Source organism: Diabrotica virgifera, chromosome 5 (assembly GCF_917563875.1).
Source record: "Diabrotica virgifera virgifera chromosome 5, PGI_DIABVI_V3a".
NCBI classification, from domain to species: Eukaryota; Metazoa; Arthropoda; class Insecta; order Coleoptera; family Chrysomelidae; genus Diabrotica; species Diabrotica virgifera.
The window spans coordinates 128,141,615-128,163,291 of record NC_065447.1 but is presented as its reverse complement, the minus strand read 5'-3'; the positions used below and the strand labels follow the sequence as shown (position 1 = coordinate 128,163,291).

Here is a 21,677-nt window from a genome sequence, read left to right as displayed (position 1 = left end):
ACATCGAATGAACATCGAAATTCGATTCGAAAATGTAGCGGAGCGGTCGCCATCTTTTGGAGCACATTTTGAGTGTAATACTTTGAGTGTAGCATAAAATGACGCATGCGTAAAAGCAATAAACAGGTACTTTTGGCACAATTTTGGTTCCTATTTTGAGTGAACCAGATTTATAAAGGTATCTATTGTATTACAATGTTACCTGGTAGCAGAGGTGTAATCAGGATGATCCTAAGGGGGGTTACATCTACTTGAAGGTCTCTGGAGGGTATGGAATAATAATGGTGTTAAGCGTATAGAGCTCAAAGTACATCCAAAAGGGGGGTTTTAACCCCCAAAACCACCCCCTGGTTACGCCTATGCCTGGTAGAAAATAAAACAGTATCTAGATGATCTGATATCTGATAATTAATTATTTTTTCTTTAGAGTAGACAAAATTACAAAATAAAGTTTGGTTAAGTTCTTGACAGCTAAATAAAATATTTGAGATTTGACAAACAAATTGGAGCAGAAAATGTAGCGGAATATAAAGAGCAGTTCGTTCGATGTATCAGTAGCGTAAATTGATCACTCAGCACTGAACGCACCCATTGTGAATTACGCGCGGTGCCGATCTCCCACCGCCATTAGTTCGTGGGCGCCAGTTACCTCTGTCAGATCAGGTAAGCAAGTCTCGTTACTGTGTGGCCACGCGTCTTTGTTCTATAACATTCTGAAATGGTGGCGCCCAATGGCTCGCCCTATCGACATTTATAGGCAAAAAAGGATGTTGCTCAGGGAATGGTGCATTATGTTCAACCAAAGAAGAACCAGTGTGCACGATGAAAAACTGAATGGGAGGCTATCTATTGTGCCAGATGAGTTTAAGGAAAGAGTTAATGACAAAATTGGGTACCAAAGGTTTCAACAGAAGTCCATAAGACAAAACGGCTACTGCTTGTTGGGACCGTAAGGATTTAATCCACGTAGAGTTTATGTCTAAGGCTGAAATAATCAATTCAGAAGTCTATTTCGAAACACTTCAAAGACTAAAATGTAAAATCAAAATAAACGACGTGGTATGTTGTCGATTAAAGTGTTTCTGATTCACGACAATACTCAGCCCTATGCACCGGCAAGAATTTAGCAAAGAACTTCAACTCTTCCTCCTTCCGATTATCATATGTTCCCTAAACTGAAGGAATTCTAGGCTGGATAGGAATTTGGAAACGATGAATAGCTCGTAGATGAAGCGGTGTCCTGCCTTAGACCTTTGGTTCTGGAAGACTAAAACACCGACATCGACAAACTAATACCACGATACAATAAATATCTTGACAAACAAGGCAAGTTCATTGAAAAATAACCTGTGTAGTCTAAGAGCTGGGAGCGGATTTTGTGGAAAAACTACGGGGATATGTTGAATTAGTTGTGTACATGACTTTCCCCAAAGGGCGGAAACCAGAGTGGGGGACGAGGGTAGTTATAAGGGTAAAAGTTGCGGTTTTTATTATTTTTTTTGTGACGCTCATGATGGAAAATCCGTCAAGAAAAATAATGAAAACCGCGACTTTGACCCCTGATAACTACCCTCGTCACCCACTCTGGTTTTTGCCCGTTGGGGAAAATCATGTACACAACTAATTCAACATATCCCCGTATAGTTTTTCCATATTACTTATCACGCACAAAATCCGCTTCTATCTCTCCGACTATAGGTACTATGACTTTATAATAAATAAAGTTTTGGGTTGATATCTGTTGTTTTCAATTTTTTATGCCAAAATGTTTCTTTGGTTTTTGGACGACCAATATACAGGGTGTCCCGAAAAGATTGGTCATAAATTATACCACACATTCTGGGGTCAAAATTAGTTCGATTGATCCTAACTTACCTTAGTACAAATGTGCTCATAAAAAAAGTTACAGCCCTTTGAAGTTACAAAATGAAAATCGATTGTTTTCAATATATCAAACACTATTAGAGATTTTTCATTGAAAATGGACATGTATCATTCTTATGGCAGGAACATTTTAAAACACAATTATAGTGAAATTTGTCCACCCCATAAAAAATTTATGGGTATTTTGTTTCCTTAAACCCCCCCAAACTTTTGTGTACGTTCCAATTAATTCATTATTGTGGTACCGTTAGTTAAACACAACGTTTTTAAAACTTTTTTGTCTCCTAGTATTTTTTCGATAAGCCAGTTTTTATCGAGATGCGGCTTCTTTTTCAATATATTTACGTACAAATTTTATGGGGGTTTTGTTCCTTTAAACCCCCCAAATGTTTGTGTACGTTCCAATTAAACTATTATTGTGGTACCATTAGTTAAACACAATGTTTTTTAAGACTTTTGCCTCTTAGCCTTTTTTTATAAGTCACCTTTTATCGAGATGTAGCTTCTTTTTCAAAATGTACCTAAAAATGTAAAGTATAAATAAATTTTCAGATTATGAACAGGTCTCTATAACCATACTTAACCATATACAAATATGTGGTGGATTCGACAAATATTCAAAATATCTCGATAAACACTGACTTATCGAAAAAGTACTAAGAGGCAAAAAAGTTTTAGAAACATTGTGTTTAACTAATGGTGCCACAATAATAATTCAATTGGAACGTACACAAAAGTTTGGGGGGGTTTAAGGGAACAAAACCCTATAACATTTTTATGGGGTGCACATATTTTACTTTAATTTTTTTTAAGATGTTGCTGCCATAAAAATGCCACATGTCCATTTTCAATAAAAAATCTCTGAGAGTTTTCGATATATGAAAAAAAATTGATTTTTATTTTGTAACTTCAAAGGGCTGTAACTTTTTTTGTGTGCACTATTGCATATAGGTAAGTGAGGTTCAATCAATCTATTTTTGACCCCAGAATCTGTGGTATAATTTATGACCAATCTTTTCGGGACACCCTGTATATAGACGACCTACTATTCCAGTGTAAAATTACTTTAACCGTTAGTTTGTTTTATTACAATATATATTAAAAATAAAAATTTTATTTTATTTTTATATTGGTCTTTACTCCTTTGAGTAACTAGGTCCATTTTCTGTTGGAATTTACCAGCTGAACAGACGGGGTCGTGAATTGTAAGTTTTTTGAATTCCCTCTTGTCTTCTTCGCTTCAGCATCCATTTGGCTTGCAAATTTTAAAAGCCTTGGAGGTGTTACCAAGGAAATGGACCAATAAGTTTTCGATTTAAAAATCTTTTAGTAATATTTTAATATTTTCTAAATATTATTAATAATGCTATTAGGATCGAAAACTTCATCTTTTAATTGCCAGATGACGCTAATCACCTAATATTTTCACTTCAGTTGCAATGGATGGGAAAACCTCTAAGTGCTGATCAATTGGGGTATGGAGAACAAGCTTACGTTCTTTCCGATGAGGCTCCAATAAGAGCCGAAAATCGCGATTCAAGGGACTGGACTCCGCTCCGTATTCTAATTGAAAAGTAAGATTGTTTTGCCTTCGCATTGCAACTGAATTAAAAATAAAATTTTTATTTTATTTTTATATTGGTCTTTACTCCTTCGAGTAACTAGGTCCATTTTCTGTTGTAATTTACCAGCTGAACAGACGGGGTTGTGAATTGTAAGTTTTTTGAATTCCCTCTTGTCTTCTTCGCTTCAGCATCCATTTGGCTTGCAAATTTTAGAAGCCTTGGAGGTGTTACCAAGGAAATGGACCAATAAGTTTTCGATTTAAAAATCTTTTAGTAATATTTTAATATTTTCTAAATATTATTAATAATGCTATTAGGATCGAAAACTTCATCTTTTAATTGCCAGATGACGCTAGTCACCTAATATTTTCACTTCAGTTGCAATGGGTGGGAAAACCTCTAAGTGCTGATCAATTGGGGTATGGAGAACAAGCCTACGTTCTTTCCGATGAGGCTCCAATAAGAGCCGAAAATCGCGATTCAAGGGACTGGACTGCGCTCCGTATTCTAATTGAAAAGTAATATTGTTTTGCCTTCGCATTACAACTGAATTAAAAATAAAATTTTTATTTTATTTTTGTTTTATTACAGGTTCATGTTGCTGGTCATCGCGGCATCAAAGGGAATGAAGAAGCTGACAAGTTGGCTAGAGAGGGCTCCTTGAGATATGAATCTACTTGACTGCTAATAAACTATTTAATAATGTGATTATTGATTTGTAAATAAAACAATGAAAACTTCTAAATTTTCACAACATTTACTAATGCATCTACGTTAGCTGTTTGGAAATCTACGCACTTTTCTGTATTTCTCTATTCACATATTTGCATTTCACAGATATTTGAATATGATGAATTTTTAAACTATGGTATACAGCCAACTACTGAAATTTTCGCTTTTAATTTTTTGATTCGAATGCCCTGTGCCCGAACTTCTGGATCGATGATGTGGAATAATTCTAAGTAGTGGAGTAAGAAAGTGGAGTGGGCAGGAAAGCAATTACGCTCCTAAACTCAGTACTCTGGGACAAGCAGATAAACAACCAAAACAAGAAAAAGATCTATAACGCCGCAGTGAAAAGCATTATAACATACAGCTGCGAAGTATGGCCTATGAAGGAAAAATCAAAACGAATGTTAGAGGTCACCGAAATGGATTTCTGGAGAAGAGCTGCAGGAAGATCAGGAAGCGAACATGCCACCAATGAACGGATACGAGAAATAATGAAGGTGACACATACAATAAATGACGAAATCAACGAAATACAACTATGATGGTTTGGTCACGTACAAAGAATGCACGAATGGGTAATTTTTGCATAAAATTTACTTTTTTAACTGCTGCGGTAATTCATGTTTTATTAAGGTTTTTACAATTTTTTTTGCAAAGCTGGAGAAACAATCTTTTATATAAGACTTATAAATTAAATTTGACCCTTAATTTATTTAAATAATTGTAAATCAAAATTGAAAAACAAATTTTCAAAAAAATATTCTTTGCATTATAAATAAGCAGTATAGAATATTTTGTTTTGCAGAAAAAGTTGCGTTATGGTACCAGTATAAACTGAAAAAAAATTGGTTGAAAATATTAAGAGTAAAGGTAAAGGCGCAAATATGTTACGGCTATCCCTACTTTTTCTGTCTTCACACGGCAAATTACTTGTAATAAAATTCTCACTGGTATGGATATGTACACATTACTTGACAATTAGGGCAGTCAATGAGGGTATGTGGCTCCGAATTCTATCCTACTATATCGATTTACGTGATATTTTGACAGTAAGTAGGGAATAGCCCAAGAAACAAAGTCTACCCTATGCCGATGTGTGCTTTTGTCTTGGGGTCGGTTCTCACCCCTTCTCGGGGGTGGAAAATTTTTGCTTAAATAACTACGGAAGTTGCTAGAGAACATAATACTAAGCAAAAACTGTTCTATATTTTTTTTCGAAAACTCAATACTTTTTGAGTTATTCCTGGTTGAAAATTGGCTATTTTCATTGAAACATAACACCTTTTCAAACGTTTTTTTGCGAATACCTTAAAACCTATGCATCTAACTAAAAAAACTATATAAAACATTTTTGTAGCTTATAAAATAACAAAGAGATTCTTTCCCTTATGAATCTTCTAGTTATAACACAAATGCCCGATTTCACCAACGATACCTAAATATTTAAGAATTACCTAAGTGGGTTTAGGTACTTCCTAACTCTAAAACGGACTTCACCATAAGATAATAATTGCCTAAACCGCTTAAGCATTACCTTACGTTAGGATTACTTAAGCATTACCTTACCCTAAACTTTAGGTATTACCACCTATCGTTGACAGTCAGGTTATATTTTTACAATTTTGACTAATGTACTTGTGACGTTTGTCAATAATTTGCTTATCTTAATTTTTCTGTTATTCTGTAATATTAGGTATATTAGTTGTAATTTTGTATTTTCTTTTATATTATTAATATAATATGTGTTGGAAAATATAGAAAATCCTTTGGAGTTTTTTACAGGTCTGTTGACAAAATTATGTAGTCTACTTACTACCTAACAAACTATGTAGTGTTGTGTTTCAAAAACCCATTCATGATATAACTAAAAGTGTGTCATTAAAAAATTAATAATAAAAAGCAATTTTCAACATATAATTTATTTTAAAATTATTTCATTAATGACAATTCAACTAACTTCAATTTTTCGTCATATGTGAAATTTACAACTCTTTTCTTTTCCTCCATTTCACTGTACATATACAAATAACATACAAGATTATATTTATTATACGGGGTGAGTCATGACGAACTGTATATACTCCTACCTTGTATAGAAGCTCCTACGGGGAATAACAAATGACCATTAAAAAGTGTCTGCCCCCATTGTTTAATAATATACAGGGCGAGTTTCGCATTTTGACAGAAAATTGTATTCGTCATAATTTTTGAACGGTCAGATCGATGTGTCTCTTATTTTGGTCAATCGTTACACTATTACCACCTAATCAATTGATTTATTCAAACTAGACAAAAATCAGGTCCGGCTTTAAAAAATTAGTTCGTTTGGGTCTTAGAAAAAATTTCACCCGGTATACGCTTTTTGAAATCTGTAATATGAATTATACAAATTAGACAAATAGGTAATTAAAATGGCATATTTATTTTTTTCCGCACACGATTACTTAATTTTTTATAAAAAAAAATCAAATTTGACTATGAATTAAAAGTTTGGTAAAGTGAACCATAGATTTAAAAATAGTAACTTTTATGACAAAAATTATTTTTTTCAAAAAATATTTAATTTGTTACCACCCAATCAACTGATTTATTCAAACTAGAAAAAAATCAGGCCTGGATTTAAAAAATTAGTTCGTTTTGGTTTTAGAAAAAATTTCACCTTGTATTCGCTATTTGAAAACTCTAATATGAATTTTACAAATTGGACAAATAGGCAATTAAAATGGCATATTTATTTTTTCCCCTACACGATTACTTAATTTTTTTATTAAAAAATCAAATTTGTCAAAATCGGAATTTTAACCTAAAAATGAAAAAAAAAAAAAAAAAAATGAAATCGCTGTTTAACTCGCTACAACTCTGTTCGATTTTAATATTTTTTTCTGAAATTTTTACAGCACTGCTTTACCATTGTGAAGACTATGAAAATTGTTGTAGACTTTCAGTCTTCTTCTTGTAAAAGTTATGAATTTAAAAAAATAAAAAGTGCAGATTCGTGAATTGCAAAGTTAAATCGCAAAAATTAAGTGAAAAAATTTAAAATTTATCTGCTTTCACTTTCTATCTATCACTTTATCAAACTTTTAATTATTCATAGTCAAATTTGATTTTTTTGTAAAAAATTAAGTAATCGTGTGGGGAAAAAAATAAATATGCCATTTTAATTGCCTATTTGTCTAATTTGTAAAATTCATATTAGAGTTTTCAAAAAGCGTATACAAGGTGAAATTTTTTCTAAGACCAAAACGAACTTATTTTTTAAATCCGGGCCTGATTTTTTTCTAGTTTGAATAAATCAGTTGATTGGGTGGTAACATAACTTAAATATTTGTTCAAAACAAATTAATTTTTGTAATAAAAGTTAGTTTTTTTAAATCTATGGTTTACTTTACCAAACTTTTAATTCATAGTCAAATTTGATTTTTTTATAAAAAAAAATAAGTAATCGTGTGCGGAGAAAAATAAATATACCATTTTAATTGCCTATTTGTCAAATTTGTAAAATTCATATTAGAGTTTTCAAAAAGCGTATACAGAGTGAAATTTTTTCTAAGACCCAAACTAATTTTTTAAAGCCGGGCCTGTTTTTTTTCTAGTTTGAATAAATCAGTTGATTAGGTGGTAATAGTGTAACGATTGAGCAAAATAAGAGACACATCGATCTGACCGTTCAAAAATTATGACGAATACAATTTTCTGTCAAAATGCGAAACTCGCCCTGTATATTATTAAACAATGGGAGCAGACACTTTTTAATGGTCATTTGTTATTCCCCATAGGAGCCTCTATACGAGGTAGGAGCATGTACAGTTCCTCATGACTCACCCTGTATACAAAATTAGTGCACAAATAACTAACTACTAAATAAAATAACTATAATAGAACACAACTGAATAAAACCAAATTGGCAAACAAACAATAATGACAAATAATCGAAAAAGTAAGGAAATGTCATCTTAATCTTCTTTTTATTTATCAAAAATAGTTCAAACGTACCCTAGGTAATACCTAGGAAAGCATTTCCTAGATAAGCAGTTCTTTTAGTTGTGAAATGCGATTGTTCCTAAGTATTGACTTAGGAAGTTCCTATCGATGCGGTAGCGGGTATGTACCCCTCTATGGTCCCGATTGAGGGTAGACTTACTTCAGGGAGGTAGCGTCCCTGCCCACGCAAGCTCCTGGTTTTTCCTCCACTCCCGACTTAGGTGAAACCAGGCCCAAACCCTAGTATTATCCTACCCAAACACCAAATTCCTTTCCTATATCCCCTCCTCACTTGCCAACCCGTCGTGCCAGCGCGGCTGTTATTTATCCGCTAAGGGAATAAACCCCGACAGAAAATTCTGGTCCTCCTAGCAAGGGGGTTTAGCAATGGACCAGCAACTCATTCTTGGAAAAATCTTTTTACGCTAATAATACCGAAACCAAGCCTCGGAATACGGATGGAACTAAAGGACGACGACAATGGCAATGAAAACGGACACTGATTTGTGGTACTTGGAATACACAGGGAATTAGAAATACAATCGAAGATGTTATCGAAGAAATGAAGAAACACAAAATGGACTTTGCTGTACTCTGTACTCAAAATGTGAAACAAAAAAAAAAAGGACAAGGAACTCAAAATCTGGATAGATATATACATATACATGCGGGAGTTAATAAGGAAGAACATGCCAAAAGGGGAGTATCAATACTTATATTGAAGAAATACAAAAAGAATATATCGAACTGGCAAGCAATAAATGAAAGAATCATAAAGGTCAACCTCAACCTGAAAGGATCAAAAATGACAATAATAGGCACATACGGCCCAAATGATGATGCACGCGTAGAAGAAAAAGGAAAATATTATGAAGTCTTAGATGAAACTATTTCTCAAATAGGTCAAACAAGGGAAACTATTATACTAGGTGACCTAAATGCAAGAACTGGTAGAAGAATAAACGATGAAATGATAGGACCATATGGAGAAAACACTACAAACGACAATGGCAATAACTTAATAGAAATGTGTAGACACAATTCACTAAGGATCATGAATGGGTATTTCAAACATAAGGCAATACATACATATACATGGACTCGGCCTACAAGAAACTTGAGATAAGTAATTGATTACCTAATAATGAAACAAAAATTTAAAATAAAAGTGCATCACGTAAGAGTGTTTCGAGGAGCCGAGTGTGGAAGTGACCACTACTTAGTAAAAGCCAAAATGATACTACCTCTAAGCGGAAATTATAAACACCAACAAAATCAAAACATAAACGAAAATCACTCAGTAGAAGTTGAACAACTGCAGTACAATCTAACAAGTTTAGATAACGATAGTACTAGAGAATTGTATAAAAAAAGATTAGAGCAACAACTACCACAGGAATTCAAACATAAAACAACAGAAGAGCTACATAGAATAATAAAAAAAGGAATACATCAAGCCGCCAAAGAAGCCTTAGGTATAAGAGAAAATAAACCCAGAAAGACAAATAATTAATGGAATGATGAACTACAGGAAATGAAAGAACAAAAGCAAAAATTATATCACAGATGGCTGGGAACAAAAGATCAAGAACATAAAAGAGAATATAGAGAAATGGTAAATAAATTTAAATCAAGGATAATAGAGTCAAAAAATCAAAGCTGGGAAAGAAAATGTCAGGAATTGGATACGTACATCGGCGGCCGCAAATCAAGAGAATCCTGGAGGTTTATAAAAAACATCAGATCCAACAAAACAGAACAAATAGCCATACACTCCATAGAACCTGAAAAATGGGAAAAACACTATAAAACACTGTTAGTAGAAGAAAGACCGGAATACAAAAACATAGAACAACATGAAGTCCTGATTCAAGGGGGCCATTAACAATCAACATAGAAGACACTAAAAAAGCTGTATCACTGCTGAAAAATGGACGTGCTCCTGGTCCAGAGGGGATATATGCAGAGTTAATAAAAAATGGAACCAACAAACTATTCGAGATTCTAACAGAAGTTTTCAATAGGCACTTGCATGGAGAACCAGTGCTACAAAGTTGGAAAGAAGGATGGATTACATATATCCATAAGAAAGGAAATAAGGAAGATTGCAATAACTATCGGGGTATAACTGTTACGGTACGCTTAGCAGATTATATGGAAGAATTATAAAAGAACGCATATGCGAAGAATACCGCCCTTTTGAGTCAGAAGAACAAAACGGATTCAGAGCAGGACGATCCACAATAGATAGTATTTTCTGTTTATCCCAAATACTTGAGAAAAGAACACTGATATCTCGAGAAGTGCATTTACTTTTAGTCGATTTAACAAAAGCATATGACACTGTGCCTGTTGCGAAGTTGTGGAAAGTATTGGAGAAAACCAGTATCAGCGTTACACTAATCGATGCTATTAAAGAGCTTTATAAGAACACAATAGCAAAAGTTAAAATAGGAAAAGAGGTGTGTAATGGTTTTCAGGTAACAAAAGGACTGAAGCAAGGTTGTTGTTTATCTCCCATACTGTTCAACATATATATCGATGAAGCACTCAGGCACTGGAAGAAGAAGTGTAAAGGGATGGGGCTATCTATTGGGGATGAAACGTTATATACGTTGCACTATGCAGATGACCAGGTAGTTATTGCCCAAGACAAAGAAGACCTGGAGTATATGGCTAGAAAACTAATGGAAGAGTACAAAAAATGGGGCCTCGAAGTAAATGTCCAAAAAACACAATATCTTTGCGTAGGAGGAGAAAATACTGCAGATGACCTCGACTTAGAAGATGAAACTATTAAGAAATGTGACCAATGTACATATTTGGGGGTAAAACTGACAAAGACAGGAAGAAGTGATGAAGCCATAAAAGACAGAATAACCAAAGGAAAACAAGTTATAGGTGCGTTGAATTCAGTATTACGGCAAAAAAATATAAGACCGGAAACGAAAAAACGAATATACAATACCATATTAAAACCAGTAATCGTCTATGGCTCAGAAGTGTGGCAGTTATCACAAAAACTTAAAGGTAACCTATTGGCAGTCGAAATGGATTTTTGGAGGAGAGCAGTGGGAAAGTCTAGATTAGAACATGTGAAAAATGAGGACATCAGGAGACAAATGAAAGTACAAAGATCAATTATAGAAGACATCGAAAAACAACAACTAATATGGTACGGACATGTTAGACGTATGGGGGAAGAAAGACTACCCAAAAAGATATTAGAATGGGTACCACCAGAGGAAAGAAAACGAGGACGATCACCAACAACATGGATCCAAGGAATCTCAAAAGCAATGTCAGCAAGAAATCTATCTGAAGAAGACTGGCAGAATAGACAGGCTTGGCGAACGGGAACCCAAATATATTAACATAGATTTTTATGTTAATAATTAATTTATTTTAAATTTATTAAATTTATGCCACTGTTTGTGAGCACACTGTGTCTGTGAGCACACTGCGGTCCCAGTATAGCTTGTAGTTGCCATCCTCAAGCATACTCTCAGGAACTTATTGATAATATGGGAGATGGTCCGTTTGGAGAAGTCCCAGCTTGTTAGCTATCTCTTGATGAAGGATTTTTCCCACTGCGTCATGCCGTTCCTTGTATTCAGTTGCAGCAAATGCCTGGCAGCCCCCTGTAATATGTTGGATGGTTTCTTGGGCTTGACATCCATATCGGCATCTGTCGTTTTGAACCTGAGGGTCTTTGACGATATATTTCAGGTAATTTCTGGTTGGTATAACCTGATCCTGAATGGCCAGTAATGAACCCTCCGTTTCAGGGAACATCTTTCCTGATGTCAACCAATAGTTCGACGCTGTATTGTCGACATAGTCTTGGCTAACCTCATTGGGATGTCACCCGTGCAGAGGTTTACCCATCCAGGTGCGCAGTTTTTCGTCCTTAGTAAGGTGGTTTATGCGCATTTCTGGTTCCCTCAGTTTGATCGGTGTTGTGTCATCAACTGCGCAAATTGCGCGGTGTAGAGTAGATGTCTCAGCCTGCATCTGAAAATAAGTTCTTAAATTAGCAATCTGTTTATCTAATTGCTCACCTATATCCATAAGTCCTCTTCCTCCTAAATACCGGGGTAATGTCGTTCGTTCTACTGCACTTTTAGGGTGGTGTTTTTGTGCCTTTGTGAGGTGTGTTCGTACTTTTCGCTGAAGATTTTCTATATCCGTTTTTGTCCACTTAACAATACCAAATGAATAGCTAAGCGCGGAACAAGCGTAGGTGTTCAGTGCCTTAAACAAATTTTTACTGTTAAGCTGTGAACGAAGCAGTTGTTTTACCCTTCTTATAAACTCAGTTGTTATATCAGTTTTCATTTGCTTATGGTCAATTTTCCGCGCCTGCTTTACTCCAAGATATTTGTACATATCGTTATCGCCCATGGCCTCGATGTTCTGGCCATTTTGCATATCGAATCCACCGGGCTGTACCTTTCCTCTGACTATATTCAAAACACGGCACTTGTCTAGACCGAACTGCATACTAATATCATTAGAGAATGTTTCTACAGTTTTTAGCATCTCTTCTAGGTGTTCTCGAGTGGAAGCCATTAATTTCAAATCATCCATATACAACAGATGATTGAGCTTCGCTACTACAGTATTATTGCTTTTAATGCTAAAACCTGAGTCAGTGGAGTTTAATAGTTGGGAAAGGGGGTTCAAAGCTAAACAGAACCACAGTGGACTCAACGAGTCTCCTTGAAACAGGCCCCGGTTAATTGCGATATTTTCGGTTTCGATATTGTTTTCACCAGGTATTTGGAGGTGAATTTTAGTCTTCCAATCTCTCATTATATGCCTTAAAAAGGTCACTATGTTATCATCGACTTTGTATATTTTCAATATATCTATTAGCCATTCATGCGGTACTGAATCAAAGGCCTTTTTATAGTCAATAAAAGCAGTAAAAAGGTTCCTTTTTTTAGTGATGGCCTGGTTAGAAATGACTGAGTCGATGATAAGCTGTTCTTTGCAACCCATGGAACCCTTAGCGCATCCTTTCTGTTGAGGCTCTATGATATTGTTTAGAGCACAGTGTTGGTAGATACGTCGGGTTACACATGATGTGACCAATTTATACAAAGTTGGAAGACAAGTAATTGGGCGGTACTTGGATGGATCTTGGGTGTTATTTTGATCCTTGGGTATTAAATAAGTAGTTCCCTGAGTTAGAAATGATGGTAATTCCTGCGGATTAGAAATAACATGGTTAATTAATGTTGATAAGCACTCATGAATACTCCAAAACTTTTTAAGCCAAAAGTTCTGAACTCCGTCTGGTCCAGGAGATTTCCAGTTATGAAGTTTGATGACATTTGAGACTTCTTCAGTCGTGAATGGTTTGTAGTTAGCAGTGACGTAGTGGTGACAGTTGTGCGTCGTATCTTCTATCCAGCCAGCATTGTTGTTAAGAGCAGCTGGTGTGGAAAGTTGATTTCCCCAAAACTCATGAATTTCTTCTTGGCTTGGGTAAGACTTGTCGACACTTTCTACGGTGGAATTGAGTTTTCGGTAAAACGCCATCTCGGAGTTCTCAAAAAGTGCATTGTCACATTTTCGGTTGTTACTAACTTTATACCTTCTTAATCGTCCTGAATAGACGGAGAGTTTTTGTTTTAATGTATCCAGACACTGTTGAGCTGTGTTATTTTCTGGATCGTATCTCGAGTGTCTTGCAGTGCTCCGCATTATTTCTTCAGCTCTCTTAATGACTTTTCTACTTGTTACACCTCTTATATATTCTGTGACTTGACCAATATCCCTACGCGGTAATTCAATTTTTCCGAGAAGTCTTTTTTCCCAGGGTGCAATTCTGTTACCAGTCCTTCCGTTATTAGTACCCCGTCGTATTCTGATCTTAACGCCCATTACTTTGGCAATTGCTGTTGCTGCACAGTAGATTAGCATATGCAAATATTCCAACGTGTGAGCTTCTACGACATAGTTGGGTAGGACTTCAGTGTTCACAATTTGTAACAGCGCACCTAGTTTCTTACAAGAGTTTATTCGTGGTAGCGGTGGTCTGCTAAGTGGGTTTGTTCCATTAAACTCTTGTACGGCACGAGCCATTTCGTTTGCTAGACTATCGCGCAACTCGTTGTTTTCCTGCTGTGTATTGTCAGGTTGAGTTTCTGGTATGGGAATCTCAGGAATCTGCTCATCAAGGATTTCATTAGGGACTTGATCTAAAACTAGCTCTTGGTTGTTAATCTCCCGTTCGACTTCGCTTTTGATCGTATTGCGTCTAGTCTCTGGGATAAGGTTGTTTCTTATGATTACCCGGTATTGATCTGATACTCTTTGCTCCGATACTTGAATATCTGGGTACTCCCTGCAAAATTCGGCATACAGCTGTTGTCTGTAGCCGATCGTTTCTTGACCGAGGTGGGTCACCTTATAATAGAAGCGCAAAATGCTTTCGTTGACGGACACAGTCCATTTCATGCGCTGCCTCGGTCGTCCCGCTTGAGTGAGCGCCGGCTGATGTTCCAGCGCAGCACCTTCAGCGAGTGGAGCTCTTGCTGTTGTTTGGCTCGCTTGTGGTTGTTGTTCTTGTTGTTGGGCTGTAGCTGTTTGTGTGACAGGGGCCCGCCTCCTCAACACCCTGCCACCGACGTCCCGCATGCTGTCACGTCCAGCGCCGGCTCCAGACGTGCCCTGGCGATCCCCAGGCAGCGATCCTAAACATAAACCATAATTCTCCATATCAATGGGTGTGCATTTTATACCTACTGCCAGGTGTCAGTTTTTGTTCCACGGCAAGTATCCCTGCTACTCTCTGGGTACTGGCGCTACGAATACCCAGAAAGTATCCCCCCTTCGCAGGGGGCCGCGCCTGATAGAAGAACTGACAAAAGACTCCCACAGGATTATTATTATTATCATTTCTCTTGTCATTATAATTATTATTATCAATAAAATTTTGAAAATTGCCATTATTATTATTTCTAGCTCTATAACTTTGAAAAGCTTTTTCCTTTTCAATAAGAAAATTGCAGAGCATGTTGAAGTCGGTAAAATGGAAATTTAGTCGGATATTCTCTATCTGACTTTCAAAATGAACTACTATGTGGTTCACCAGTTCCTTCTCTGTTAGTTTTCCATCCAGATACTAGGCAGCACTATATAACCTCATAGCATATAGATGCATGCTTGTTCTAGAGTTTGAGTTATATCTTCCTCCAAACAATTCTGCTCTCACAACTTGTTGTCTGGACTGTCCCCAGAAAAATTCCAAAAACTTCTTTTTAAAATTATCAAAATCTTGTATTTCATTCTCCACATTCGTGTACCAAATCAACGCTTCATCCTTCAGCTGATTTCTAATGACTTCACGAAATTCGTCGAAGTCATTGTATTGTAAATATTTGGTCATGAGTATACGAATAAATGGTACAGGATGTTGAGATTTATAATCTCCATTAAAATAGATTCTGTTCTCTGATGTTTCTATTGTATGGACTATTGTTCCTTTTGTTGTATTCCTAATCTTCTTCTCCATCTTTTCTATCTCTTGCTTTACTTCTTTTACTTCAAACTTTAATTTACTCTCCAATTGATCTTCTTTCTCCTTGGATGTTTTCTGTTCTTTCTTGATTTGATTTATATTTTCATCTACCATGATAAATCTTCTGTTCGTCCACTCTGCTTCCTTTTCTATATCTTCTTCTACTATATTTATTCTTTCTTTATGCTGTTGAATTTGTGTTTTTAAATCCTGATTTTCAACAGTTAATTTAGTTTCTAACGTTTCATGTTTATTCATGATCTCTCCGTACAACATTTTCACTTCTCCAATACTCTTATTTACTCTCTGTTCCATTTGTTCTTCTATTCTTTTAATGTTCTCTTCTAATTTCTTTTCCAACCTCTGACTATTTTCTTCTGCTTTTCTGTTATTTTCTTCCAACTTGTCTTCCATCTTCATTAATGTTGTTTCTAATTTTTCCCCCAGTCTTTGTTCTAATGATTGATTATTTTCTTCTGTTTTTTGACTATTTTCTTCTAATTTTTCTTCTACCCTTTGACTATTTTCTTCTAATTTTTCTTCTACCCTTTGACTATTTTCTTCTAATTTCTGCTCTAATGATTTATTATCTTCTTCTGTTTTTTGACTAGTCTCATCTAATTTTATTCTCATTTTCTTGTTGTTTTCATCTAAGTGAATTAATTTTCTTTCTATTTTATTATTATTTTCTTCCATCTTTGTTAATATTAATTCCATGAATTTTTCAAGGTCAGACTTTTCTTTTTTCTGTTCTTCTCCTTCCTGTGTCGTCTTCGAAACAGATCTACGTCCATCTGCCATTTTGTATTATATATCAGACTCAAAATTTTAATATTGATTATTTAATATGTGACAATTTTGCCCTATATTTATCTTATCGTCCCACGTTGGTTGTGCCAATTAACATAAATTTTAATGTTAATTAAATTATATTTTAGAGATAATTAATTTATTTATTTTAAATTAAATTTTAGCTTCCTCGTTGGGCACCAATTAACATTTATTTTTATATATTTACTAATTAATTTATTTTAAATTTATTATTTATTTAGCTTCCACGTTGGGTAAGCTAATTAACATGAATTTTAATATATTTATAATTTTATTAATTTAATTATTATTTATTTTATTATTGAATTATATTTATTTATATTTATTTATTATATTTTTAAAATATTGATTATTTAATTTTAATATCGATTTTGCCCGGCGCCATCTATTAATCAACTTACCTAGCTAGCTCATCTACAATGTAAAAACCTGCATGAAAATCTCCTAATCTTTGGAGGTGTGAGAAAAAGATTTCTGAAATATTAATTGAACAAAACGACACAAAAAAAATTTAAAGTCATCATCTGAGATATGTTTCAATCTCTACTGCAAAATGGTGGATAAAACAAAACACTGTCAAATTTGTACGCAAAATCTTGAAAATATATTGAAAAATAAAAAGGCTTTGTTATGCAATATCAAAAATACAAGGTAATTATACAATAATAAAGATCAGATCAATATAATATCAATTTGAAACATCTATTGATCTATCTAACGCTAAATTATTTATTTTAGGTTATCTCGTCGAAAATTCAATAAAAAAAATACGATAATATGATGCAATGAATTTGACTATGAAATAAACTAGACTGTTTAACAAAAAAAAAAAAAAAAAACTAAGTCTAAGATAACCCAAAAATTATCTTGAATATTCAAAATTTGTTATACTAAAGCTAGAAAATGAAAAAAAAATATTGATTTTGATCATGATCGATTAAAAATTTTGTTCAGTACAACCTTTCATGACGAAACCAACAAATACTGTTATGAAATCTCTTCGGATCCAAGAAGAAACCAATCCATTTTCCTTCACAGGAACAATGTTCTAAATTCTATGGTAGATACCGGCATATGCAGAGAACTATTTCACTTTTCTTATTAAATTGAGTGTCATTTTTGAAAAAATTAGTTTCACTATGAAGATTACTTATACAGGTTAGTAGAATGAAAGTTTTTTAACGTTAATTTTTATATTACGGCATTTTTCTCCAAAATTTTGAGGAGCAATTGCACAAGCTGTTGCCTGTTCAAAGGTCTGCAACACTCTCCCTAAAATGGATTCTTTTTGGCTTGGCGTCCCTTCACAGCCAATGGAAATTAATTATTAATAACAATCCTTGCTATGAAAATTTGAATTCACCAATAAAATAATTCCAATAAATTTGACATTTTGAAAATTGTGGAAATATGAACCCAAATTGTGATTATATTCTAATATTTGGGTATAATCTAATCTGGGATTTGAATAGATTAAACTTTCTAGTTTATTTTGATATAATGTCCTTCTTCCTAGGTGCCCTTATTAAAGTTCTATTAGGGTTCACTTCAACGTTCGACACTTCATTTTTAGTTTCTTTAACACTTACACTTTCACATTAAAATTTAAATATTTAAACAATTACTACACACAAAGGATTGAAATAACTTTCAATTTACACAAAATAAATCAGCAATTGAATATGCATAAGCCATTTCCTCAAAATATCATTCTTATACGTTAAATTTTACCTAGAGTTTCGACCCTTGTCAAAGCTATGATTCTATTGAACTATTTTCCACATTTTTGGTAAAATTTATACTAATAATATTAATATTGAACTAAGTATTGTTCTCAAATTTTAGATTGATGTCTATTTCAACATAATTTTATAAATTCACACATGCAGCTAAGTGATGCAAGACGTGTCACCTTAACGAAGTTCCTTTCGAAGTGAATTTTGGAAAAATGGAACCTTTTGATGATTCTTACGAATAAATAAGGCTATTGTGTGATACGACTATAAGCAATTCTCTGGTAAAACTCAACTTTCAAATTATTATAGGTTCTAGTAACAAATTTCTAATTTATATGCCATTCAAATATCATCTTTGATATAGGATTACCTATTTTGATTTCTTATGTAATTCTACCTTTATAATCTTAAATAAAATCATCTTATAACTATTTAATTATTACTAAGTGCTCTCATAACTTTAGTTCTTTTTATAATTCTTATTCTTCTCAACCTTCCAATTAACGATACCCCTCAAAAGTGGCAATAATAAAAATGATTATCCATATACTTTGGGCTGTACTAAAATTACTAAATTATCTATTATCTTAACTATTCTATGGTTTGGGTATCTTAAAAAATCATAATAACTATTTAAAATCATGGATATATATATATATATATATATATATATATATATATATATATATATATATATATATATATATATATCTGATGTTTGGGAAAAAGGGCTTAAGTCATAAGATCAAAGTTTACAGGGGGAATACTTGAATGTTTCAAAAATTGTTATAAATCGCAGATATTACCTTTAACCAATTTAATACAATAGTACCATTCAATGTACCATAATAAAATGATAATTATAGCAAGAAGACGATTTTCGTAGATTTTTAATATTTTAAATGCACTTAAGACATATAGATCTTACTATTTACTGACTTAAGACCTACTGACCGCAACTTTTCTATATCTATATTTTTGCGTATCTACCATTGAAAGTGATAGTCAGAGAGATAGAAGCGGATTTTGTGCGTGATAAGTAATATTGAAAAACTATATGGGGATATGTTAAATTAGTTGTGTACATGACTTTCCCCAACGGGCGGAAACCAGAGTGAAGCACGAGGGTAGTTATAAGGGGTCAAAGTCGCGGTTTTTATTTTTTTTGTGACGCTCCTGATCGAGATAGTGCACCAAAATTTGGTAATAAGTAGGTCATGACGCAATTAAGTAAAATCTCCAGGGGCGGAACGCTGCTTGGCCGAAAACGGTGTGGGGGTAGGGGTGAATATAAAAATTATAAGGGGTTTTTTGTGACGCTCGTGATTAAGATAGTGCGTCAAAATTTGGGAATAAGTAGACCATGACATAACTAAGTAAAATCTTCAGAGGCGGAAACCAGAGTGGGAGATGAGGGCAGTTATAAGGGGTCAAAGTCGCGGTATATATTATTTTTTTGTGATGCTCATGATCGAGATAGTGCACCAAAATTTGGGAATAAGTAGGTTATGACGTAACTAAGTAAAATCTCCAGGGTCGGAACGCTGCGTGGCCGACAAAGGGGTGGGGGCAGGGGTGAACATAAAAATTATAAGGGATTTTTTGTGACGTTCGTGATCAAGATAGTGAACCAAAATTTGGGAGAAAGTCGATCATGACGTAACTAAGCAAAATCTCCAGGGGCGGAAACCAGAGTGGGGGACGAGGGTAGTTATAAGGGGTCAAATTCGCGGTTTTTGTTATTTTTTTGTGACGCTCATGATTAAGATAGTGCACCAAAATTTGGTAATAAGTAGGTCATGACACAACTAAGTAAAATCTCCAGGGGAGGAACGCTGCGTGGCTGACAAAGGGGTGGGGGTAGGGGTGTTTATAAAACTATAAGGGGATTTTTGTGACGTTCGTGATTGAGATAGTGCTCCAAAATTTGGAAATAAGTAGACCATGACATAACTAAGTAAAATCTTCAGAGGCGGAAACCAGAGTGGGGGACGAGGGTAGTTATAAGGGGCCAAAGTCGCGGTTTTTATTATTTTTTTTGTGACGCTCATGATCGAGATAGTGCACCAAAATTTGGGAATAAGTAGGTTATGACGTAACTAAGTAAAATCTCCAGGGTCGGAACGCTGCGTGGCCGACAAAGGGGTGGGGGCAGGGGTGAACATAAAAATTATAAGGGATTTTTTGTGACGTTCGTGATCAAGATAGTGAACCAAAATTTGGGAGAAAGTCGATCATGACGTAACTAAGCAAAATCTCCAGGGGCGGAAACCAGAGTGGGGGACGAGGGTAGTTATAAGGGGTCAAATTCGCGGTTTTTGTTATTTTTTTGTGACGCTCATGATTAAGATAGTGCACCAAAATTTGGTAATAAGTAGGTCATGACACAACTAAGTAAAATCTCCAGGGGAGGAACGCTGCGTGGCTGACAAAGGGGTGGGGGTAGGGGTGAATATAAAAACTATAAGGGGATTTTTGTGACGTTCGTGATTGAGATAGTGCTCCAAAATTTGGAAATAAGTAGACCATGACATAACTAAGTAAAATCTTCAGAGGCGGAAACCAGAGTGGGGGACGAGGGTAGTTATAAGGGGCCAAAGTCGCGGTTTTTATTATTTTTTTTGTGACGCTCATGATCGAGATAGTGCACCAAAATTTGGGAATAAGTAGATCATGACGTAACTAAATAAAATCTCCAGGGTCGGAACGCTGCGTGGCCGACAAAGGGGTGGGGGCAGGGGTGAATATAAAAATTATAAGAAATTTTTTGTGACGTTCGTGATCGAGATAGTGAACCAAAATTTGAAAAAATTTTGAAGCAAAATCTCCAGGGACGGAAACCAGAGTTGGGGATGAAGGAAGTTTGAAGGGGTCAAAGTCGCAGTTTGTATTATTTTTTTTGTGATGCATCACAACATTTGCCCCCACGCAGCGTTCCGCCACTGGAGATTTTACTTAGTCATGTCATGGTCTACTTATTTTGCCTATACAACTAAAATAAAAAAGTGCTGTGCTAGAAAATAGATAACCATTTAATAAGTAATTCAAATATAACTAATGTCAATATTATTATTTATTAGTAGCCAAAACTTTTATTTTTCGGTGTATACACAATATTTTTATAAAAACATTTACCTATTGATCAAACAATCGAAAATAAATTAAGATCAGCAAGGCTTATGACAAGACATATGCCTTCTAGATCATAGCAGTTATGCTCCAATATATGGTACAAGAGACGTAAATTGACTTAAGTCTTATTGCCATACCATTTTGAACAATCATGTTTGGGACCTTCATATCATCGTGAATAACTTTGAATTAAAATGTGGTAGACTTAAACCGTTTGTACCAATAAAAAGAGCTGATTTTTTTTATCCAGAAGGCATCAAAAATTTTTTTTGCTAAATTCTG

General features: G+C 34.6%; 1 protein-coding gene across 1 annotated transcript; it reads right to left on the bottom strand.

Moving 5' to 3' along the window:
* Nucleotides 1–842: 842 nt before the first annotated feature.
* Nucleotides 843–16,329, bottom strand: LOC126885471 (uncharacterized). The gene is made up of 2 exons (XM_050652044.1): nucleotides 15,573–16,329; nucleotides 843–985 (listed from the first exon to the last, which is right to left on the bottom strand). Exons 1-2 carry the CDS (start codon nucleotides 16,327–16,329, stop codon nucleotides 843–845), a joined length of 900 nt encoding a protein of 299 aa, XP_050508001.1.
* Nucleotides 16,330–21,677: the final 5,348 nt, after the last annotated feature.

Bases quoted from the DNA above. Each gene is read 5' to 3' on its own strand.
- LOC126885471 (XM_050652044.1), bottom strand. From the start codon at position 16,329: ATGAGAATAAAATTAGATGAGACTAGTCAAAAAACAGAAGAAGATAAT. The intron at 986-15,572 runs GTATACTCATGA...TGATTATTTCAG, and splicing joins ACATCCTGTACCATTTATTC to CCTTAGACATAAACTCTACG.